Raw genomic sequence first — 24,448 nt, 5'->3', positions numbered from 1 at the left:
TATGTAAACACACTGCATTTGTACCTAAATGGTAATATTAGGACCTTTATAAGGGTACTGCCCCAGTGACAGCTTGGGACCATTTATTTCTGACAGTACGTTGTTTTGAATGTGTCACCAGTCATTTTAATTGACCTTATATGTCATTTTAAGTCACTCTGACCCAGAATCATAAAAGGAAAAATCTTGACATGAAAATGTTTTTGGGTCAGTATGACTGAAAATTATAGAGCAGGTGACATTTTTCTCCACAGTTAATCTCATAGTTATTAAAAAGGGCTGTTCGGCATGTGGTCCTACAATTCCACTGACTTTACTGGCATGGGCGGATTGGCCATCTTGCAATTCTAGCAAATGCCAGAGGGGCCAGACAATAGTTTTTAATGTGGGCCGGTCAGATTTTTTTATATACTGTATACAGATCAGATGTTACGCGTACGCAGGGGCGAACTGCTCTGGAGCACTGGTTGTTCCCAGCGGGGCGCTTGGGGCAATATGAGCCGGTTCGCTGTTATGCACGTATAGAGAAATAATAATAATTAAACTGTGTTTTTCTTTGGACCCAGTTGTAACTCACTGCTGTCATTGCTGCCTCCTTTAAAGGTCACATTCTTTCTGATTCCATTTTTTAAACCCTAGTTATTGTGTAATATACTAGGTATTATTTAATAGCATAAATAATACCTGTGAAATGATGAAGCTCAAAGTTTACTGTCAGGCGATATATTTTCCTATACAGAATTCACCTTTCAAAGCCTACAGCGAACGGCCGGTTTGGACTACAGCCCTCTACTTCCTGTTTTAATGATGTCACAAGAACAGTTTTTTGATTAAGCTCCGCCGACAGGAATACGTCAGTCGGCAGCTAAGCTAATGGCAAGCTAAGCTGCTATCGAATCACAACACACTAAACAAACTACACAATCAGAACTCGTTACGTATTTCTGAAGGAGGGACTTCATAGAATGAGGAAGACATCAGGCCATTTTTAAAACGGCGCTATACAGATACGTAAATTGTGTTAAGAATTCTGTTCACATCTTTGGTTACCTGGCTTTTCTGGTAGCTTTTAAGAAAATTAATTTGTTTTCGATAATGATTTATAAAACTTGAAAGATCATCACCCTCAGATCTGACACAAAAACACAAAGCCTCTGGTTTAACTTTCTTTTATGTCATCGTTGGTAAAACGTCATTGGCAGATAGTTCAAATGCATTATTTGGTAATAAATTTGATTTCCTTAAAAGTAAATTATAGTAAATTTAAGTAAATTAAAGAAAAAGTCAATTTTATGTTCGTGCGCAGGGTGTGGTGGGCTGCTTTGATGGAGAAAGCCCAACTTATCAGTCCCAGTTCGCTGCTGTTTATTGGTATACAGGTGTGAGAATGAACTGAAGTATTGACTTGTTCAGGCACCAGAATTCAGACAATTACAGAATTAGTATGCAGGTGCACTGCGGATGCAAAGCCACGATTTCAGCCAACAGGTGCAGATGGCTGTAAGCTATTTTCTACTTGCGCATTTGCTCAAACAACAAGCCAGAGAGAATCAGGCAGTGCAAAACCAAATTGCTGCAGTTTTAGGCTACATATGAACGATGGTGTTGAACGTTTTTTTTACCAAAAAAATCTTGATTCATGCTGATGATCAAATTTAAGTGTATCAATGCATAAGGCATTATGACGTTAGGAGTATGATTTCATTTTTTTCAAATATGCCCACAACACCATTGTAACAACTGGCTTTCAAACACAGTCATTCTGTCTTTGTTCTGTTTTTCTTCTCTCTTTGTCTCGCCTTAATGTCACACACTGCTTTCAAGAATACGCTTCCGAAATCCTATTTGATATCTTTGATCTTTCAGTCTGACACAATCTAACCCCCATCAGGCCTCTCAGAGATTTACTGTAAACTTTAAATATAGAAAAGCAGCCCAGCGCTAGAGCTCTTAGTAATCTTACAATACAGCTCAGTATGGAGCCTTTGACGCAAAACACCACAGTCTTCACATTTATAGACTGTAGGCTAAGACAATGATGGAACCATAACAAGTGAATAAAGGCATCTTTGATCATCTTCAAACTCCACAAAGTTGATTTAATCAATGATGTGATAAGTACAACGAGGACGCGCCTCTTCCATTATGATGGGTGGATCGCCCAGCAGTAAATCTTCATCCCCGAGTGCAGAGAGTTCAGAGTTCACAAAGTTGGGAATGTTGAAATGAGCCAACAGTGCAGCCTCTCTTTCAGCCCGGGTCTCCATGACCATATTCTGAACCACCAGACCGACCGTCTCCACCTGACCGTTGGAGCCACCGCTGCCCGTAAATCCATTGATGGCCGTGTCAGTATCGCCTAAGGAGACCCTGACCCCTTCTCGTTCCTCCTCATTAATATAACAGTGAAACAGAGAGCGGGATTCGTCTAGTAAGGGCCGAGAGAGACCTGCTCGGGCGTCTGTGTTACGTTGACGGCTCAGGCCCTCCGCACAGCTGGTGAGACGCATCCGTTTCTCATAAGGCTCTGTAGTTCTGCAGGAGGAAGAAAGCACAGGGGTCATTCCAGTTCTGCTGTATCTTTTCAACTTTTTAAATTAAAAATGAGTTCAAGGCTGTTTCTATAAAAATCTATGACTCAGACTTTTAGACTACTCAAAATTTTAGATACCTAGCAGGATTCATTTTTTCAATGAAAAGGTCATTTTGGTATTTTTTTAAATTCTATTTTGTCATTTTAGCATTTTCATGATACTAATAAGTCTTATTAACTCTTTCCCCGCCATTAATGAGTTAACTCATCAATTAAGAGAAAACGCTTCCCTGCCAATAACGAGTTTTTCTGGGAATCCGTATTTTCGCTCCTACCCAGCTTATAAAACCTGGAAGCAAGCAACACGTGTATGTTTTGATCATCTCTCTGAATCTGACCTCTATCGAAAATCCTTTACAAAACTGCAATTATCTCAAAATTTTGTATTTTTGAAGAAACTTATTTGAAATGTGATTTCTAACTAATAGGTCTTATTAACTCTTTCCCCGCCATTGATGAGTTAACAGTGACCATTGATGAGTTAACTCATCAATTAAGAGAAAACGCTTCCCTGCCAATGACGAGTTTTTCCGGCAATCCGTATTTCCGCTATTATCCACCAGGCGGCGCTCGTATTTGTTTTTGAGGCATTTTTTTTTTTTTGAAAGGAGAAGGTCTGTTTGTTCGTTTGATATATTGTATGTTAATAAATTTAAAGAAGAACATTTTCTAAAAGGCATTATGCTACTTACACACCAAATGCGGGGCATCGCGTTACTTGCTCTAGATTACTCGTGGGATTTAACTTTGTGTCATGCGAATTTTTTGCTCGAGTTGAATATTTTCAACTTGAACGAAGACGCGTTTGAGACGAATTGCGCTTTTTTTTCGTGGGAAACGCATCGCCCATATTGCGTCATTTGCATCGCCCCACGCAAGGGCGCTTCTGGTCGCATCTTTGCATTGACTTTGTATGTAATCTACTTGTGCAAATTGTTGAACTTGTGAAAGTGCTTGTGAAAAATGCTGGCGCTGGCTGGCAAATGCTCGAGTTGAATATTTTCAACTTGAACAAAGACGCGTTTGAGGGCGAATAGCGCGTTTTTTCGTGGCAAACGCGCCGCCCATATTGCGTCATTCGCATCGCCCCATGCAAGGGCTCGTCTGATCGTGTCTTTGCATTGACTTTGTATGTAAAGTCTCTCCCGGTCTCGTCCCTGGGTCCCATTGACCCTGAGGACAATGGGACAAACAGACCCAGTTCCGGTAGATGTGAAAGTCGGCACACCTCTGATCTACTGGTCGTCCTTCAATGTGATGCCCAGCTGATGCCTGACCAACGACCACCGGCAGGACCCGCTTAATCTCTGCTTAATCTCTGCTTAATCTCCGCTTAATCTCCGCTTAAGCTCCTTATCCGTTTATATGTGTGTGTATACATGTATATCTCCCAAGGGTTTTTCCCTCCTAGGACTTTTATTTTTATTTCCTCGGCTAAACAACCCGGGGTTTTTGTTTTTTTTCTCCTAGGGGGTTTTTTACTCCGGGAGGTAGCCTGCTTGGGCTTAACTTAGCTTCTTCTCCTAGACGTTACATTAGTAATACGCTCGCTCATAATGTCGCGTCATAGCCGCAGCAAATTTGACTGTTTATGCTATTATGTATTATGTTGTGCTATCTGTCGTTTTTCTGTGCTTTTACTGCTTCTATTAATGTAAAGCTGCTTTGAAACAAATGAGTATTGTGAAAAGCGCTATATAAATAAAATTGAATTGAATTGAATTGTAATCTACTTGCGCAAATTGTTGAACTTGTAAAAGTCATAAAAATGCTGGCGCTGGCTGGCAAATTTAAGTAAAAAAAAAAAACCACTGGCGGGGAAATGTGGAGAAAAGCTTCATTACATCCCCCTTTCTGCGGTTTACTGATAGATTCACTGAGCTCTGATTGATTCACTTGGTGACTGATTTGTTTCAAAGATAATCAATATTAACAAGATGCGTCACTGCTATTGTGGGAGAATAAGGGAGATCACAACGGTCAATATATTTGTGTTTTTCGTAACGACACATGACATAAACACCTGTCGAGAGCCTGAGGCAGCACGAAATTTGGTCAAGGTGACCATCTCCAAATTCTCTATGCAGGAAAAACCTTCTTGCTTGTGATGTTTACATCCACCAAAAATGATTACTTCCTGAAGGATGATGTCATTAAGGACCTTGAGTTTGTTAGTTTAATAGATTGACTAATAGAAGAGAAAATATTTTAATGACAGAAGAAAAGCTGTTTTAAAAATCCAGTTTTCCACATCACAAGTGCATAGCACATCTGTTCGAGCAAATCGTTTACAAACAGTATTTAGTCATTACGTGCTAAGATTTTTGGATGGGTGGATGTATTAAGGCATGAAAATGTACCGCATAGCAGAAGCTATGAGAGCAAAACCTCATCGGCAGCATTTTAAAACATTATTTCACCTTTCTAGTGGAAGGGTGAAAGGAGCTTTTGTGCTTTTGGAGTGTGGGAGTACCCTTAGCCTCATCTCATAGTGTATCCTCATACTGTGTGTGTGTATGGAAGAGCATCTATTACTTCCTCCTCTTTTCAGTGATCTTGGGTAGTAAGTGGTATCTGCTTCTGTGCTGGGCTAATGGATGACTCATACACAGAGCGGTTTAATTAAAGGGCAGCCAGCTTGTCCCTCTGAGCTTTTCTGGGCTCTGTAAGATCGGAGGATGGCTTGCTATTAGAACGGAGTCTAATTACTGCACATGCCAGCCTATTATAACCCCCTTTAATATTATCTGTTTGATACATTCAAATATTAAATGAGTGAGCCCACTTTTCGTAATTAATTTCCTTTCGAATTAATTTGATTTGGAATGCAGGTGTAGTACACTGTGGCATGTTTGTGCAGTTAACAGTTGAATGCATTTGTGCAGATATAATTTAAATATTCAGTTATGTACAAGCAGACAGAATGGATAATGAATCCACAAGCATCTCACTTTCAGTCCTCAAAGCTTGTGCGACATCGCATTGCAATCGCATGAAATAATGTAACGCAGTTTGTCAGGCTTGACCTTATTCTAATTGGATCGCAGGCAGCTGTCGGTTTAATCTGTTTGTTTTTTTTTAAGATTTTTTGATAGTCAAACCCAGTGTTCTGGGGAGGACACGACTTTACAGAGACAGCTAATGAGATCGAGGCAAGACACAGAATCACGCACGCAGTGTTTCAAAGAATAAAACGGTAATGAGACGGCAGGCTAACCAGAAATGCTGCACAAGCAGCTGGAAACTAAATACTGAGTGTTTTGAAAGTGCATCCAGTACAGCCTGTGTTACAGATACACAGAGATAATCTACAAAACAACCTTTGGTTTCAATTGTTCGGTTTTGTCCTCGGTATGAGATTAGATTCGCAAAGCTTGTATTGTTCAGTGCATTGTAGAAATGTACTTACTCTGGGTGTGGAGCTCCTGTTTTGGTTAGGAGGGTAAGAACAAAAAACATGAAAATGACAAAAACTGCAAGACCCACCCAAAAGCCGATCACAATGGAATCTGCAGGAGAAAACAGAGATTTATGCTAACATTTATTATTCAACCCACATTTTGTTGACTCATATCACCCAATCTACGCATCTGTCTGTCTGCCTTGCCTGTCTATCTCTCACTTTCTCTATCTGTTTGCCTGTCTGTGCAAATTTTGTTATTATACAGTATGTACTTGAATACTGTAGGTATATCTATCTATATACTGTGTGTATATATATATATATATATACTGTATATCTCTCACTCACTCACTAAAAAAACTGTGTAATAGATGCATCTCTTTAAATCTTTCTTTCTTTCTATCTAAGTCTATATCTATCCATCTATCTATATCTATGTGTCTATCTACCTCTTTTTCTATGTCTTTCTCTCTATATGTCTATCTATCTGTAGGCAGACATTAATCTTGTATATCACACAAACTATTGTGAATATTGTGTGTAAAAGAAATATAAGATGTATGTATTGCCTACAAATTAGTATTAGTTTTGTATTGGATAAACTATTTTCTTTATTAAATATATACAAATACCCCATAAATCATGTTAATATATACAATAGGCTATATCAGGCTTGTAACAGATAAGAAAATAATTAAATCCTAAATCCAGGACTGTAACAGAATAATACATTGAGGGAAAACGCAGACTTACATCGATGTGCTCGGAGTCCCTCAAAAGACACGGGCTCTTCATCGTCGTAATATTCATAGCTCCATTCATAATTGTGATTTGGCATACTCGTGCTATTTAAATACTGCAGCCTCGGCATTTTAAACTGATAATAACAGCTTTACAAAATAAACAAAGCATCAGAGTTCAGTGACTGTGTAGTCGCATTTGCCAGATGAATCTTGCAGCTGGTTTTGTCTCATTGTTATGATCGTGTGGAAATCTCACAGCTGCTCGTGGAGCTGGGAAAGTGCGCGCCAACAACGGGAGTCTCCGTCGCGATCACGAGCTGAATGTTGCCGGTGTAGAATGAGATGAGATCACGTATCTCGCTCGTTCACGCACTCTTCGTCTACGTTTGAATGAAGAAATTTCACGCGAGCAGCGAGGACGCGCCACACGAGGCACCAGAGAGCGCGCTAATGGAGACTATTAACTGACACTGAATCTATGCCCCTCACATACTGTACAGGTTCTCTCTCTCTCTCTCTCTCTCTCTCTCTCTCTCTCTCTCTCTCTCTCTCTCTCTCTCTCTCTCTCTCCCTCTCTCTAATGTGTTTTTCTTTGTATCAATAATGTCCATTAATAATGTGCAATACTGATGGCAAAATTTGTCATAATGTGTTTTTTATTTAGGTATTTGTTTTTGAGCAGCTATTTTGTATGCAAAAACCTAAAATAGCTTCAATAAAATTGACTTTTGTCATCTCTTGCTCTCTCTCAGTAGGTTCTATTTCAGAATCGCGAAAACTAACTTGGTATCAGCAAGCATTTCTTGTATTTCCTCAAAATGACAAATTGCTTGATTGTTTCCTAATCTTTGTTGCTTTTTAAAGTCACTTTGGATAAAAGCGTGTGCTAAATGTAAAAATACTGCACATATATCATGTTGAAAGAACAAAGAAAGATTTCACGCTAGGGATGAGTCTGAAAGGAAAACAATTCTCCTTACAGGTGCCAAAGAATGCATTGAAATAATATGTTAAAGAGAACCTATTTCGTTGCTAAAAATGTGTATTTTGTGTATTTGGTATAATGTATGTGTTTGCGTGGTTTATTGTTGTCATTTAAAAATTTTTATATCTACATATAATGTGGCTTTATAGACCGCTTCAAGTTTTGTAAACATTGAATGACTATCGGGTGCGCGCGCAGCATGGGGTCAAACTGTTCATACCATTTAGGCTTTATAATTTAATCGAACAGCGCTGAAAAATGATGACTTACCTGAAATGAAGTGAGCACCACAAACACAAGCCTCTTTGATCTTTGCATTGTCCCAGTCTGCACGTTTAATTGCTTGCAGCCACATGTTGTATTTTTTTTGTTTTTGAGATTCTGCAGGAATCCCGAAAAACGTAACGACAGACCTTGTGCGATTTTCAAAGCCCACGACGCAAGTAGGCATTTTTGACGATACCGAATAATACGCAACTCAATCTGCTGTAATGACTTTTCTTACCCCGACATGCGCAGTGGGAACCGGCTGTGACGTGAACTGTGAAGGGGTCTATTAAATGCAAAAATTATCCATAAATATAATGCGTGTGTTTGCTTGGTTTATCGTTGTCATTTAATTGTTCTTTGATATCTACATACAATGTGGCTTTATTAAGTGCAAACATTATCCAGAAACGTTTTTACATATCAATTTACAACCCTAGGATTTGTCATTTGAATGAAATGGTCTATTTGGAAGGGTCATGAATAATAAGGTTGAGCTCTGCTCTGATTTCTCTGCTCTGTGGCTCATGCCAGTAGCTCACATTAGCAAACAGACCTTATATGCTTGAGCCTGTATCAGACGAAAATACAGATTTTGAGGAACAACTCATTGTTTGGAGATTGTTGATGGACATTTCTGAGTGGTAAGTTTTTTTTCCAGTTATGCAAACATAACTGTAACATCAATAGTAGAACTTCAGCCTAAATGTTAGCATATAGCATTAATTAGCATGTAGCGCTAACCCAGCAGTCACAAATTTGTTTTTAGCATTTTAACAACTTTGTTATTAATTTAATCTGTAATTTAATGTTGGGGCGTACATCTTGACTGAGTTGATGTTATGTTGAGATTGGCCTGTTTTCCAGCAGTCTTTTGCGTGCACAATGTTTGCATAAAAATGAGGAAACAAATGCGTTTGAGGCTCACGATACGTCATTACGATGTACGGAGCTCTTATTATTCACAGAGTTCCAACGGGTCCTTGAAATCCTTGAAAGTTGTGAATCTGGGGGAAAAAATTCAAGGCCCTGGAAAGTTTTTGAAAATGTACATATATAGATACAGGTCATTGAAAGTGTTTGAATCTATTTTATGCAAGAAGTTTTCTGGAAAACAATCCATATTATTCCTTGTGTAGTGTAGGATAATATCATAAAAATTCTAGACTATTAAGCACACGTGCTATGCTAAACTGTTCACTTTAAAAGCTTATCTTCTGTATGCGAATGTTGATTCAAACCAAAATGTTTTTTGCATAGTTGTGTTTGACACATGAAAACGTCTCGCGTTACGTATGTAACTGTCTCCCTTGCCATACTTCCTGCGTCCCTGTTACGCCATCTTTGGCAATATTTCAGATAACGATATACTTCCTGGCTCCCGCGTCACCCTGTCTTTGTCGTTAAAGGGGCTAAATGTAGGTTATTACTTTAAAAAATCTTTACGATAGAGTTTTCATTTGTATATTTATGAGCCAACCATAATGTAATAGAAAGAATGACACCTTGAGTGTCCTCCACGGTTGTCTCTATCAGCCTGTAGGCTCTTTTGTGTGTGGAGGAGTCGGGTCCGAATTGGCGCGAAATTCAAAATGTGACTTCATGCTTGTGCTCGTCTACTTGGGCGTTCCATATAGACGCCTACGCCAGCCATTAGTAAACAGCGGCAATCGCTAGCATGTTTCAAATCGACTTTGTAGATGGAAAGAAGCGACAAACTTCCAGTACAATCTAGACACTCACGGAAACTTCTCGTAAGTAAAAAAAAAATCCTTATCTAGTGCGGCCAAAATAGAGCGTGACCGGCGTCGGGGGGCAAGGACAAGAGTAAACATCAGATTGGCATTTGTTTCTTGGAGGGAGCTCCGGTCAGCGCTGGGTATGAAAACAGACCTCGAGCTGGCTTTCTTTTTACTGCAAAGGTAAGACATAGTTACAGGGCATCTGTAATATATTATTTTATTGTTTTTGTGGTGAAATGCTAAAGATAGAATTGTTTTTGTGGTGTAATGCTGACGATAGCATGTAGCACAGGACCATTTCAAAAGTTACTTTCTTATATGAATTATCTGTATTCAGAGCACGAGTGCATTAAGATTTTGAGTGTCGGGAGTGTGTTTTACAGTGTCGTGTTACAAAACTTTTAGAAGTAGACTTCTGTTGAAAATATAAAGTAGCACTGCAACATTTTACTAAAATATGGTCTGTCAAACAATAACCTTACAGTACTGTAACCTTTCTTACATCTGTAAACATGCTGGTGCATCTCAATGAGCTGTCTGTGGTTGCTACGGCAACACTGGTTGTTGTGGTCGTGCTCGTACGAGTGTGCCCACCGAGAATGCAGTTTTTATAACGGCCACTGGTGTCAGTAACGGTTAGAAATTTCTGAACTTACGTACAGCCCCTTTAAGCCTCACTATTGGTTGAATTTGATATACACATTCACCGCAGTGACGCAGCGGGAGTTCCCTCAAAAGGGAACTGTAACAATGTATCTTTAAAGGTAACATGATGTAACCTTGTTTAAAATATGTGTCCCCACATTTAGTCCTTGAATTTGAGGGTATTGGACCTGGAAGGTCCTTGAAAGGTCCTTGAATTTGAAGTTAATCAAGTTGTGGGAACCCTGTATTCATCTATGACTATAGGTAAATACAGTTTTTAATTCTATGGCACATTTAAATGCGGGGTGCATGATCTCTAAAAAGCCAGTGTTGACATTTGAAATCACCTAAACAAACACGCCCCTACCCCAATAGAATTTGGACCTTCTTTTGATAGACCCGCTCCACACATACTCAACCCAGGCAACAATGTCGGTTAGTAGACATGTCCCTTACTGCTGATTGGCTACAACTGTGTTTTGATACTCGTCCCGACTCCCTTTTCCAAAGTGTTTTTCAAAAATCATGCACCCCGTCTCTAAGGGTACCAGCATGCCCATGCTTTGTATTGATATTACTAGACTTGATCATTCTTTTGATCGGACATCATCAAGATGCAGACCCTCTTACTGTGACAAGAACACTGAAAACTGTAGCCCATTTTTACTTGATCTGCTCAAGAAACTGTGTGCGGTTTATTTAGACAGCGGGACTACTGAACATCATTAGGCAGCAAGCTGACACTTTATCTTGGTAGTGGTGCCTTGGAATTTGTCTTAACAGTCAATGAGATGCATGTTATTTGTTGTTGTGTGCTAATTAATTGTGCTGCAGGAAAGCAGTCACACAGAATTGTGCAGATAATCAGTACAGGTATTTTTATTTGATTTTTATTTGACTGTTTTATGCAAAGAGCAAGAAAGTGAACACATTTTTCAAAAAAGCTCTTCAGACAATGATACATTGACTTGGATAGTATATAGACCCTTGGGTCCAAAACACTTGCAAAACGTGGTCATTAATTTACATCAGATATAAAGGATACCCAGCAAGAAATTTTGACTAAAACAAGGCAAAATTTGGGCTGTCAGTGAACGTCTAATAAACGTCTATCCATAGCCCAACAACAGACGATGCGTATACGTTTAGAACATGTAAAAGAAATAAAGCAAACATCTTAAACACCTGTTGACTTTGCTTACATGATGGAATATTGTACTTCTCAAAGTTATTCAGGCAAAAACCGCATGAAACCAAATTCAAGGTTATTTATGGTAAAAGTGGGTTACACATAGCCAGACTATATGGGGTTAGTTAGCCGTGATTTCACTGCCTCGCTTTTTGCTTGCTGGGTATATATTTTTTTTTAAAATAGTGTGCAGACAGTGAGCAGGTCTTCTGACACTTCCTCCTACATCAGCATCTTATTTTTTTTATAAAGAGAGGAAATCTGTAAGAAACAGTTGTAATATCATCATTTGTCAGGTGGCACAGTCAAAAATTGTTTATGCAATTCGTGAAAAAAATTAAAATCTTAGAACTGGTTGGTTATACGTACCTTTTAAGTCCACCATGGACTGTCTAATTATGTCTGTTGGCAGACTTTAATGACCAACAGTCCAAATAATATCAGATAGTGTCTATAGATTGGAGAGTCCTAGAAAACAACAAAGGGTTGAGAGCCAGTTTGAGCAAACATCTTTGATCTGCTATAGAGGGTATGCATTGACGTCACTTTCCACGTGACCACGTTAGAACTCGCCCTGTTGAGTGGCAAACATTCAACAAAATGGCTGATTTTCATAGGGGCTGCTGCGAAAATGCCAGTAAAACTGACTATTATCAGATTAAATTGAATTTAGTTGGACTTGATAGCAGAGGTGGACAATACTTGGTTACATTAGTTACATTTTCCAACCATCTGTGCTTTATTAGGTTGTTTGTATTCGAAAAAATATTACTTCCCTACATTCTAAAGCATAGGATCATACTGTATATTCTTTAATATTGCATATTAAAATTTATTTAATACCTAATTATACTAAAATTGTGTGCTTTTACTTGAGTAAAAGTATGTTAATGTACTTAAATATTAAAACAAAAACGTATTATTTTATTTATGAAATGTAATAGAGTAAAAATTTTGATAATATGCTTTGAAATGTATGTTTAACAAAGAAAAACACGAATAAAATACAAATATTTGAAAAAATAAGTTTACTTTAAGTAAAATTTACTTTAAGTAGAAAGTAAAACCTCTGCTTGATAGTAACCTTAGCAACTTGTCAACCCACCTGTGGTCTGTGGACGTTGGAATGAACGATCAATTAACTTCTCCTTTCGGTGTTTTTTGGCCGTCTGTAAAACGATAGCTCCGAATTCTTGTTAAGCTGTTAGTACAGTCTATCGCACAACAGCTTTTTCACATTTCGACCCGTTTTCGTCGATCTCACGCTGTACTCAAATGCTGCCGCTCTGTCTTTTGCCACTCAGTGAGCGTAACCGCAGTTCCACTCGCCGACGGTGACGTCATGTGCATACCCTCTATTTGTGCTAATCTGATGTGGGTTAAACATCGTAAATTAATCTGATTGTTGCAAGCATATTGTTATTTGTAGAAAATAGAAGACGCTGGGTTATCACACGTTTGATTATATGAAAAACATATATAAAACAAATATGCACTGTACCTTATTGCCTTGACTTTTATCATCGTGAAGAACTTCATACATATCATAATTTAAACTTCGCGAACTTTCATCTGAAATGGAGACAAGCCATAAAAAACGTTTTTGACTTAATCTACTCACCACCAGTAGAATACTTTAGAATACTACAATAACGTACTGTAATAGTACTCGAAAGTCATGTTCTCGTAGTCATAGTCTGGCGTTGGTGTCACGTAGTCATCATCTTCACTGGAAGATACGACATCTGTTTGTGGAAAAAAAATTCTGTCATTTGTTCTAAATGTAATCTTTAATAAGTACTTTTTTTAGTAAAGTACGGGATAACCAAGCAATAAATGGACACAACAGGGGAGTTCTTGCGCACCGATCGGTGTATGACATCAAAGTACCGCGAGAGCGATTCGAAAGCTGCGCTCTCGCGGTTTTTGCCGTCATACGCTACGCAGATCGGCCAAACACGCTAAACGTTTGCGTAGGTCACTTGTTATTTGTTTCTGCTGCTAAATGGACAAAAACGCCAAACATGGATAATAAGAGACTGTGGTAGTTTAGTAAACAGTGTTTTATGACAAATTAAAGGAAACTAAACTATGCCCTCTGGTGAAGAATCATCGATATCACGACAATATAAGGTATGATCTAGCTTTCTCTGTTTTGGGGCGGTAAACAACATCCAAACAGGGTACCAAACTAATCCAACATCGTTGCTTACAAGCAACAATAAGCATATAAAAACAACAGATGGGTGTCATCTCACCAGAACTGTTTTATGCCGTGTCATGTTGTGCAACTCTTAATTAAAAATGCTTTGCTTTATAAGAAATTGTATAGAGTGAAAAATATTTGCCAAGAGTGAAAAAAAATTCCCTGAGGCTTGTGTTGAAGTGTTGCTGATAAGATAGGCTCAATGTTTAAAGACAGCACAATGGGAGAGGGCTTTTCTCTTTATTATGTTATGAAATTGTGTAATATTGAAACGGACCCAAGAAAACAGTTGGTAATCTGTGATTAGTGATGTGATTTCCAGTAGCCAGTGGTGTTTTGTTTTTTTTGAAAGTCACAAGATCCAGATTTGAGTAATGGATCTTCTCATTCACATGAACTTTTCCCTGCTAAATCACTTCCAAGTTAAGATGACCTGCACATTTTTCTTTGACTCGTCTTGTTATTTTCATTTTAAAGTTTCTCCCAAATGTGTCATTGCAAGACCACTGAGCAACAATCCGGGAATAATTACCCCAATCTTAAAATTTCCCAAAGTAAAGATGTAGTCAAACTTCTTGTTACTTTTAATATCTCATGTCATAACCTTAAAATGAGACATCTACCATAAAGATTTGATATCAGTCCCAGCATAAATTTAAGTGACTAGCTTTGGCACACACTACCATTTTTGCAAAGCCCGGTTTCTTTACTTTTCGACAAGTTTAGGCACGATCTGGATTTGTTCTAGACTTAGCAGAATAAAAACTGAAAGTCTTAGGCCACCATGCCAGAATTAGATTTGTTGTTTTTGCAATGTTATATATTGATCATATAAAATTATTTCTCGGTCTCTTTAACAGAATACATCCAGAAAATACAGGAAACGTGTATATAGTATTAAAAACTGTATAAAAATGTAAACTGCTGTGTCATGTTTTTAGGGTAAACTCCCCTTCCACTTGAGCAATAGCAGGAAACGGCAGGATCTCTTAAACCTAAAACAAATTAAATCCTAATTTCTAATTTTAAAGAAATTAGTCTTTTTACTTCATTCTGCTCAAAAACGCTCAAGATGTGTTTAGTGCCAAGAGAGGTCACACCAAACACCTACGATACCTAAAGAAGACATTTAGTCCTGAAAATTTGATTTTTTTGTACATATTTCCTATATTTTCTGTTTGTGTCTTAAAATAGATTGAAAAATAAATATGGATGGACATTAAAAGTTCTAAAACAACAAGTCTGGTGGTGGTGGGGGGCTAAGACTTCTGCACAGTACTGTATATCCTATCTTGTTATGAATAAACACTACCTTGAGGTATAATTTTTTTTATTCTCTTCTAGATATGTTTCTTCATGTGTTTTGGCTGTATCACATACACTTACTGTAAAAATTTGTCATTGCAAAACTTGGCCCATATTTCACCTCTTAAATCACAGTTTCTCTTTTTAGTGCTTCGGGCATATTTGCTGCAGTGTCGTTTTAGAGATGATATTGACTGGATTAAAGGCTATATCCAAAAATCAAATGCGCTACAGTATATTGCTGTGGAAATTCCCAGCAAATCCCATCTATGTTAGCAATGCCAGTCATGTTTCGCATTGCAGATAAGGTCCAAATGCCAGATCATTTGTGTAACCCCTCAGACAGGCACCAACGTGTACAATATTTACAGTATAGACACATTAGAAACAAGATGCAGAGCTGTTATACTGGTTTGAACGTTTTGACAGATTGCCTTAGAAACTGAAACAGGATTTTGTGGGTTTTGGGACTTCTGTGTTCTTTCGTCACCCGTAGCTTTGTTTTCCAAATGTACAGTAATAATGCATTAAACAAAATATTGAAGAGAACATAAAAATCACTCAAACATTTTCTCTCACCAAATAAAGTATTAAGTAGCTATTATCAAGAGATCCTATATAGCAGAGATGTATAATAAATAAAATGATTTGAGATATACTCATCATAATGTATGTCTATGATTCATTCCGCAACAAACGTATAATCTACAGCAACAGTGCACTCACATTCTTAATACAATCTTTGCATGAGTGTCCCCAGACTGTTGGTTTTGCAGGGTAATAGGGTGGATTTACTTACCATAGCTCAGGGCCAGCAGCAAAGCCCCCGTCACCCAGAAAGAGAGAAGTTGTGTGAACATGCTGGAGGAGAGAAAAGCTTTTGGCTGGTGTGTCTCTAGTGTCTATATATGAGCGCATGTTGAAGTCTAGGGGTGGGAGGTTAGATTTGGGAGGGCCAGATTTGCTTACGGGAAAACTACTGTTGCTAAAGATCATTCATTTTCATTTGCATAACAATTCAATTCAATACAAATTTTTCTGTTTTGGACTTTTCACAATGAATATTGTTTCAAAGGTGCTTTACAGAAAAGTTGTAAGAGAGTATAAATGACAGTGTTTAGAGTTTATAGCAGTATAATTATAGTATATTATAGCAATAATAGATAGATGATTAATAGATGATGGGTCGTCTGCAGTTTTCATAAGAGGTTTGATGCCTGAAGCTCTAGACAATTTTTACTGTCATCATCGCTGTTTTAGCAAAATTTGTAAAATTATTTAATATTAAAATTTTTCTTGTTTTCCTTCACAAAATACTTTTTGATTTGCTTTAGTGTGCTGTATGTTTTATAAATACTTAAAGCAAACTATTTTAACATTTTTGTCCTTGCTGTAAAAAAGATGTGCATGAATGGGTTGAGATTCTGGATATAATGCAGTAAACCATGCAGATGTATGATTGACAGCTGAACTGAAGCATGGTGAAGTTTCTTGTTACTTCGGGAGGGGCATCCCGAAAAACGGTAGAGACAGAAAAGCAGATGGAGAAATTATTGCTGTTGTTCATGTTTCAGGCAAAGATAATTATTTGTGTTTAATCTGATGTAGGTGGAATACAACAATTGGCAAGCTTGGCTGTAGATGTGTCTTTAATTTAAACTGAGAGAGAGAGTCTTTGAATCCCGATTAGTGTCAGGAAGACTATTCCAGAGTTTAGGGGCCAGATGTGAAAACGCTGTACATCCTTTATTGGACTTTATTTCGACCCAATAGTATTAATTTGTACTCGGGTTTGATTCAGTTTTCAATTTATTTTGTTTTTATTTCTTTTGTCGTTTTGTTTATACATTAATCAGAGCTTTCAAAAGAGAAAATTGTATGCATTTCTTTTTTATAGCTTTACTAAAATCCTTTCACATGTTTCTTTACATATAATTAGAGCTCTTTCTTACAGTTTAAGGATTGTGTAACATTGGCAAATCCAAACATGCTTCAGACATTTATCAGTAGTGTCATCAAGACACGTTTTCCTCTTATGGACTGACAGTTATTGTCATTAGAACATTACATTTACCCTGACAGTATGAAAAACAAAGGATTTTGGGAAAGTTAGAAGGCTTTTAACGGATGCTTTTTAAGCAAATATATAATATAGAGACAGGTACCCTTGTGAAAGATGATATTTCTGTTTGAATTATGTTGCATTCTTTTAGCATTGCATTCAGTAACTTTTTAGATCAGAAAACATTTGACGAATGTTCACACAAATTCATTGTTGTGCTTTTGGGGTTAAATTCTATTAATGTAACCAAGTTCAAAACTAATCACTAAATTTATATGGAAAATGTATCTTAATGTGTGTTTAAATAAGGCACAATTTCATCCTTGTATTACCTTTATCAAGCAAAACAAGGAAAGTTTTGGTTGCTTTCCAAGTTACATTTCATAGCTGTGAGCAGTTAGATTCGAGAAATGATCACGAGACAAGTTCTGACAAATATCTTTAAAGTAACCCCCTTTGTTTGCCATGCATCACTTCAGGTCGTTTTAGGGTTTGCTTTGAATATCCTAAACTGTGCTAGGTAAAGTGTTTGCTGACTGAACCGGTTTGATATGGTGTGTTCCAAATACGTTAACCCCCAAGGTGAGGATGCTGTCTTGCATGCTATTCAAAAACTATTAAAAAATTTAAGCTCGTAAAATATTCATAGCTGAGATGTGAGTCAAATTATGATCTCATGTGCAAACTGACAGACTGGTTCCAAGTGTGAGAATCTACACAAGATGGCGCTATATACTTAAATTATGACTTGTAAAACTGCTTTAACAGTCTTTAGTCTTTATTGATTTTGTACTTTCCTTAGCTTTACCAAAATTGTTCAAGAGACATGTTATTAGCGTAGAAGGCTTATAAATGTATAATGGAATAAGCCTGAGACTACTGAGGAAAGTTTTTTTGTATTATTATTTTCTAACTGGCATGTTTGAGCAAAATCTGATCAATTATATTTTTTTCCCTTCTAGGACTTTTCCCTCCTGACTTAAAAAAGCTGGGAGTTTTTTTTTCTCCTAAGGGAATTTTTCAACCCCTGGAGAGTCAGCTGACATTGGCTTAACTTAGCACCCTCTTCTATGCGTTACTATGCACGCTAGTACGGTTTAATCTTAGCCGCTGTTTCTACTGCTTTATTATGTTTATTTTCTGTGTTTTGTCCTGCATCTGTTAATGTACAGCTGCTTTGAAACAATTAAACAATTGTGAAAAGCGCTATGTAAATAAAGTTTAATTGAATTATAAACCATTGTCGTAGTCGAGTTCGAGTCAAGACCAAGACTAGATATTTATTTAACTTTTCTGTAATTTAAAGAGTAACTAAACCCTAAACCAAATTTTTTTATTTAATGATCTGTAGTGATGTAGTACTCGAGTCCAATTTCTGCTTTCTTGAGACCAAAATTTTTTTATGTTCATATAAAAAAACACACAACACATAACAACAATAATAAAATGCAATGTTGACGGGCATTATTTGAAAATGACATCCCATGGTGCAATGCAAAGATACTGCCATCAGAGCCGTTTATTTATCTCTAGAAAAATAGGCAGAAGACGATGCTTGTGATAGGGATTTTTTTAATGATAGTAAAAGCATAGTCCATATTAAGACTGCTCCTCTAAACAATTCCCAATCTAGCTTAGTCTGTAGGCCTAACTGTTGATTATTAACTGAGGTGATATTAAATCATGAATATGAAAACTGACATGTTTTTATGGTCTTGGTCTCAACTCCTAAAGGACTCGGTCTCGACTCGGACTTGCTTCCTCAAAGACTCTCGCTGCGTCCGAAAACTCAAGGCAGTGACTTGTTGCCTCGCTGCCTCATGAGGAAATGACTTCGGAGGCATGAAGGCACCTCAGAGAAAGACTTTCGGACACACTTCAAAGGCAGCGTGTTTGAAAATTTAACAGAGAGCACCTTTGTGATAACTAATCACATATTTGAAAACTACAATACTAATTTCTCGCTAGAAATTCAATTAAAAGGTGTAAAAAGTGAAATCCTACCTTTATTTACACTCAATTGGTGGTCCAGTCGCGTCCTTGGCCGCCATTTTATTTTTTCGAACTCGACCAGGCTCGACCAATCACATTCCTAATGTATGTCCACGCATAGGTATCTCAGGAGACAGGAAGTAAACCAATCATTGAATTCGGACATGCCTTGATGCCTTGCTGCCTTGGAAAGCTGCCTCAGAAGGCAGCAATTTAGAGTTTTCAGACGCAGCCTTTGTCTTGACTCGGACTCGACTCTATTTGAAAACCAACAGACTCGGTCTCGACACGGTCTCGACCCTTCAAAGACTCAGTCTTGATTCGGACTCTGCATAGGCGGTCTCGTCCTCATCACCTGTAAGAATAGGGCTTTATTAGTGCTGTTCATTGGTTTTAAAGTGTTTCAATGCTACAATATACGGTGTAAAAACATATGAGTGCTGCCCTCTTCAGGTTGAACGGTGGCTACTGCATTTGAATTTTCCTGTTGGATGTTGCGGTAACGCGAGACGTAAGCGGTACGACCCTATGTAAGCAGGTTCACGCTCACCACACCCTTGGTACGAGCTCAGTTCGTCCCCTTTATCTCCGTTGGGGTCTGCCCACTTTTCTTGCATTTTTCAAATATTGCCAGTGGGTGGAGTCATGCCAGAGGTTTAGTTACTCTTTAAAATATTTCTCAAAATCCTTAAACTTTATTTCCACATTTAAAGGTCCCAGACCATATACACCACTGTATCATCTCTGTGATTAATGTACACTTTATATCTATTAATCATTTGTAGTGCACTCAACAATCAACAACTTTAACATGGATAAAACAACTAAACTGTTTAATTAGATGTGAGAGTTTTAAATATCCAACTTGCACTTTGTTTTTTGGAGTAGTACAGCTGCATCTATCTGAATGAATAATGATGCTTTGGTGTAGTAAACTTGTGTTGTGATTTTGAACCCAACTTTCAATGATGGTTTTATTTCTAAGCAACATTGCAGGGTTTAGAAATGCTGGGCGGGGCAACTGTGTGTCTAATTCGGCACCCACCATGTTAAAATTAAACAATCAACATACATGTCACCAATCTTCTTCCAATACAATAAAATAAGGAATGCTTGTAGTGGTACTTACTCAATAGAAATCAATCAGTATGTATTTAATAATAATATCTCAAAGCCAAAGAATGGTCTTGTTTAGATGACATGTACAGTATTTAACCAAGGAGGTATTCCTAAACATCTCCATCCATTTAGCATTAGACAAATGGGGGAATGAAAAATGCATGACACACAATGAGTCCCAGTCAACATACTTCATTAATGACACTACTGTCTGCTGGGCTGACCCCGCCCCTTTGTGTTTTCCTTCCTCCTAAGTGGCTTCATACCTTATATGGTTAACATAAACCACTTATACCATTTTGATTATCATTTAGATTTTGTCAGGTCATTCAGATTTTAAAATTTAAACCTCACTTATTTAATTATTTAACATTTACATTTATGCATTTGGAAGATGTTTTTTTGACATTTTATCAGTATGTTTCATGGGTATCAAACTCAGTCATTATTGATTGCACTATTTAAAGGGTGTTTGATTTATACCTTTGCAAAATATTGGTTCTATATGTTATGTTGTGTTGTATTGTAGTGTGTGCACAGTGGTGTTGTTGTTTTTTTTTTTGTAATATTGTACATGTACTGTAGCTACCAACATGCATGACTGTCACCAACATTGTATTGGTATTTCTTGCAAGCCACTTGGATATGAAAACATCTGCCAAAACTTTACCTATTTACTTATTTAATACTACATCTATAAAAGACACCTTGAAGTCTATACTGGGTGCGCAGGGATAGTGAAAAAGACTGACAAAATACCTAATATAGACAAAACAAAGCAACAGTACTGGCTGTGTCTTCTTAATGTATGATACATTGTAATGACACCCCCAGTCCATCTGTGGGGTGTAAAGCCTTATAGGAACATATGGACAAGCTCAACAGCTGTAGGGTTCCGCCCTTCTGGACTCCTGAGATTAATTACTGCCTAGTACCACCAATACATCGCTTCCCAAATTGTCGCCATGGAAACCCTTCTCATGAGGTTTTAATGCACAATAATATTGTATAATTGAGGACAATTTTATTCCGTTGGTTTCATGACTCATGTGTTCATTGTCTAGATTTTGGGATCAGGAATAGGATTGCATCTCGGTTCTTCTGCATGTGATTGTGAGTGATTGACTGTCAGCAGATTGAGTTTTGTCGAAAGTTTTAATAATAGGAACAATGCAGAAGTGAAACTTGCTACAGCAAAGATATTGTCACATTTGTCTGAGGTAACATAGCCTACTCCTGACTGGGTTTACACAATAATAGTCCATGATGATTGAACAACAATTGGTTGTCTTATTTTTAACACATACAAAAAATATTTGTATTAATAGTCAGTGACCATAACTTCATAGTCTTTTTCCTAAATACGTTGGGTCAGAAAGGCAGCTGAAAAAAATTTTCTTCTCCCAACAATGGGTTAAAACAATTCAGCATTTTGGGTTGAAACAACCCAGCATAGGTTAAATTACAACCCAAAAATGTAATACGTCCCTTCTAGACCCAATGTTAAAGACTTAAAAAGTAAAGGTGCTTCACACAATGCCACAGAAGAACCTTTTCTTTCTAAATGGTTCTTTAAAGCACCTTAAACATCTGAAGAAGGTTCTTTAAGGTGAAAAAAGGTTCTTCAGATTATTAAAAAAATATATAAAGAAATGGTTCTTTGAGGAACCAAAAAGGTTCTTCTATGGCATCGCTAAGTGTAGGTAAAAAATAAAATAAAAATACCGTAACCAAGCATTTTCAGAGCAGTGGTTCTTAAAGTGGTTCCCCCTTTGGCCCCAGTTTTATCAAATCCATTAATTTATTGTAAATTCTCTGAAATCAAACCTTAGAAAAATATAGCTACCAACCAACACTGTAAAAAAAAATCAGTAGAAATTGCAGCTGGGTTGCCGGTAACTTACCGTCGAATTAAATTTATGTTATTTACTGGCAACATTTTGTTCAAAGTTAAATGAACATTTAACATTTACAAGTCTTTGTCTTTAGAGTAAAACAAAAAAAACAGCATCAAGCAAAACATTCTGGTAAACAAAATCTGAAGCAAAAAAAAACAAAAAAAGGTTGATGATGATTTCTGGTTCCCAGAATGCTTTGTATGAGGCTGTTATTGTATAGTTAATATGTACTTGTTAATATTTAAAATTTATTTAACTTTGAACAAACTCTTGCCAGTAAATAACATAAATTCAAATCCAGGGTAAATTACCAACAACCCAGCTGCAATAACATTGTAATTTCTACAGATTTTTTTTTACAGTGAACAGCACTAAATTATATAATTTAATATTTTTTGTTTCATTTAAATTGTATGCTTGAGATTGTTTTATGCCATGAATTTTCTTTGGGGGAGCCTCAAAGTTATGCACCCCACAAGGGTTCATGTCATAAATTTTAGAGTGTAAATGAGTTGTTTAATGAAATGATCGTTTTAGCTCAAATTAACCCACAATCAGCCTTTTGTCCGTGCATGATGACCTTGCAGATCAGGATTTTTTTTATCATATCCGCTTGTTAACTCTGACGTCATGCACCGCTTTCGGGTCCAACCGACCTCAAATGCCATATGCAAGTAACAAAAATCACCATTATATACACTTGTATCATAGTGCAATCCTACCAAAACACCCTATCCAAATTTTTATCTCTAACAAAATCTGAGATGACCAGACTGCTGGACATGGATTTTTTTACGAATAAATAATATATTGTTGTCAGTGATTCGGTGAGCCTGGAGACTGCAGTGTACACTGTGAGTTTATGAAATGTTTTGCTTAAATCTGTGATATGAATAAATAATGCTCATAAACGGCTGTTTAAATAATATCCTTTATTTAAATGAGTGGAGACTTGCACCTGGAAACATTATTTTTATTTCATGACTAAACAAGCAGAGATGTTTACTTATGCTTTTACGGCAGCGATACTGAGTTATTCACAACTGTCAGTTTCTGCTTTGTTGTTACGGTATATAAAAGTGTCGTTCCTAAAATTTCAGATAGCAAGCTCAGCTGCATGCATTCAGTGACTTTTAGGCTACATAGCTGACGACAGAATGCATTCTGCTAAAGTTGAGATATTGAAATAAGATAGAGAAGCCATCTTTATATAGATTAGTCAGGAAATAACCTGACTCTGGTAGGAAACGGTGGTAAAGAACAGCCCAATAAGTCATCTCATTTGTATTTGGTGTACGTGAGAAATTCATTAACACCTCTATACAGTACTAACTAGGTGACACATTTCTAAACTACCATGGCAACTGTGGCTTCCGCTGTCACCTGTCTGTTGGACTGCTTATGTTTCAAGCCACATGCGGTTTGGCACACACAACACCTGCTGGGTTTGTGTGTTCTTTCAGCTGCAGTGTACTTTTTTCTGTTTGACATTTAAATTACTTAGCTAAACTGTGGTCAACACTAATAAAAACAACTATTAACTTTAGTTTACTAGTAAGGGATTATACACTTTAACCCTCAAATGGTCCTCATTACCTGTTTACACTGTCCCTTGGGGTCTATGTGACCCCAAAAATTGAAAGCAAACATTGTACGAAAAATAAACATTTTTCAATAATACATATAATATGGGGTGGTTTCCTGGACAGGGATTAGCTTAAAGGAATAGTCTACTCATTTTCAATATTAAAATATGTTATTACCTTAACTAAGAATTGTTGATACATCCCTCTATCATCTGTGTGCGTGCACGTAAGCGCTGGAGCGCGCTGCGACACTTCGATAGCATTTAGCTTAGCCCCATTCATTCAATGGTACCAATCAGAGATAAAGTTAGAAGTGACCAAACACATCAACGTTTTTCCTATTTAAGACGAGTAGTTATACGAGCAAGTTTGGTGGTACAAAATAAAACGTAGCGCTTTTCTAAGCAGATTTGAAAGAGGAACTATATTTTATGGTGTAATAGCACTTTTGGGAGTACTTCGACTCGCCTGAAAAGTCCGCTCCCCTTCCTTCTCCCTCTCATAATGGGAGAGGGAGGGTGTTACTGCGCCGAGTCGAAGTACTCCCAAAAGTGCTATTACGCCGTAAATTATAGTTTCATATTAATCCATGACCATATTTTTCTTTTTTTCTTTTATCTTTTGATTGTACCCCATACCTACACTTAAACTTTTCAATAAATACCTAACTAGCTTAATGAGGCAAATAAATAGTGAATATGTGTTTGTTATAC

The 24,448-nt window shown here is 37.2% G+C and overlaps 1 protein-coding gene across 1 annotated transcript; it reads right to left on the bottom strand.

Moving 5' to 3' along the window:
• Positions 1–1,153: 1,153 nt before the first annotated feature.
• On the bottom strand, positions 1,154–7,257 carry mrap2a (melanocortin 2 receptor accessory protein 2a). The gene is made up of 3 exons (XM_055210739.2): positions 6,750–7,257; positions 6,003–6,102; positions 1,154–2,535 (listed from the first exon to the last, which is right to left on the bottom strand). Exons 1-3 carry the CDS (start codon positions 6,865–6,867, stop codon positions 2,100–2,102), a joined length of 654 nt encoding a protein of 217 aa, XP_055066714.1. The 5' UTR covers positions 6,868–7,257; the 3' UTR covers positions 1,154–2,099.
• Between the last annotated feature and the right edge of the window lie 17,191 nt (positions 7,258–24,448).

This window comes from Misgurnus anguillicaudatus, chromosome 10, assembly GCF_027580225.2.
Source record: "Misgurnus anguillicaudatus chromosome 10, ASM2758022v2, whole genome shotgun sequence".
Classification (NCBI taxonomy): domain Eukaryota; kingdom Metazoa; phylum Chordata; class Actinopteri; order Cypriniformes; family Cobitidae; genus Misgurnus; species Misgurnus anguillicaudatus.
The sequence above is the reverse complement of the archived record's forward strand: the minus strand, read 5'-3'. Positions and strand labels throughout refer to the sequence as shown.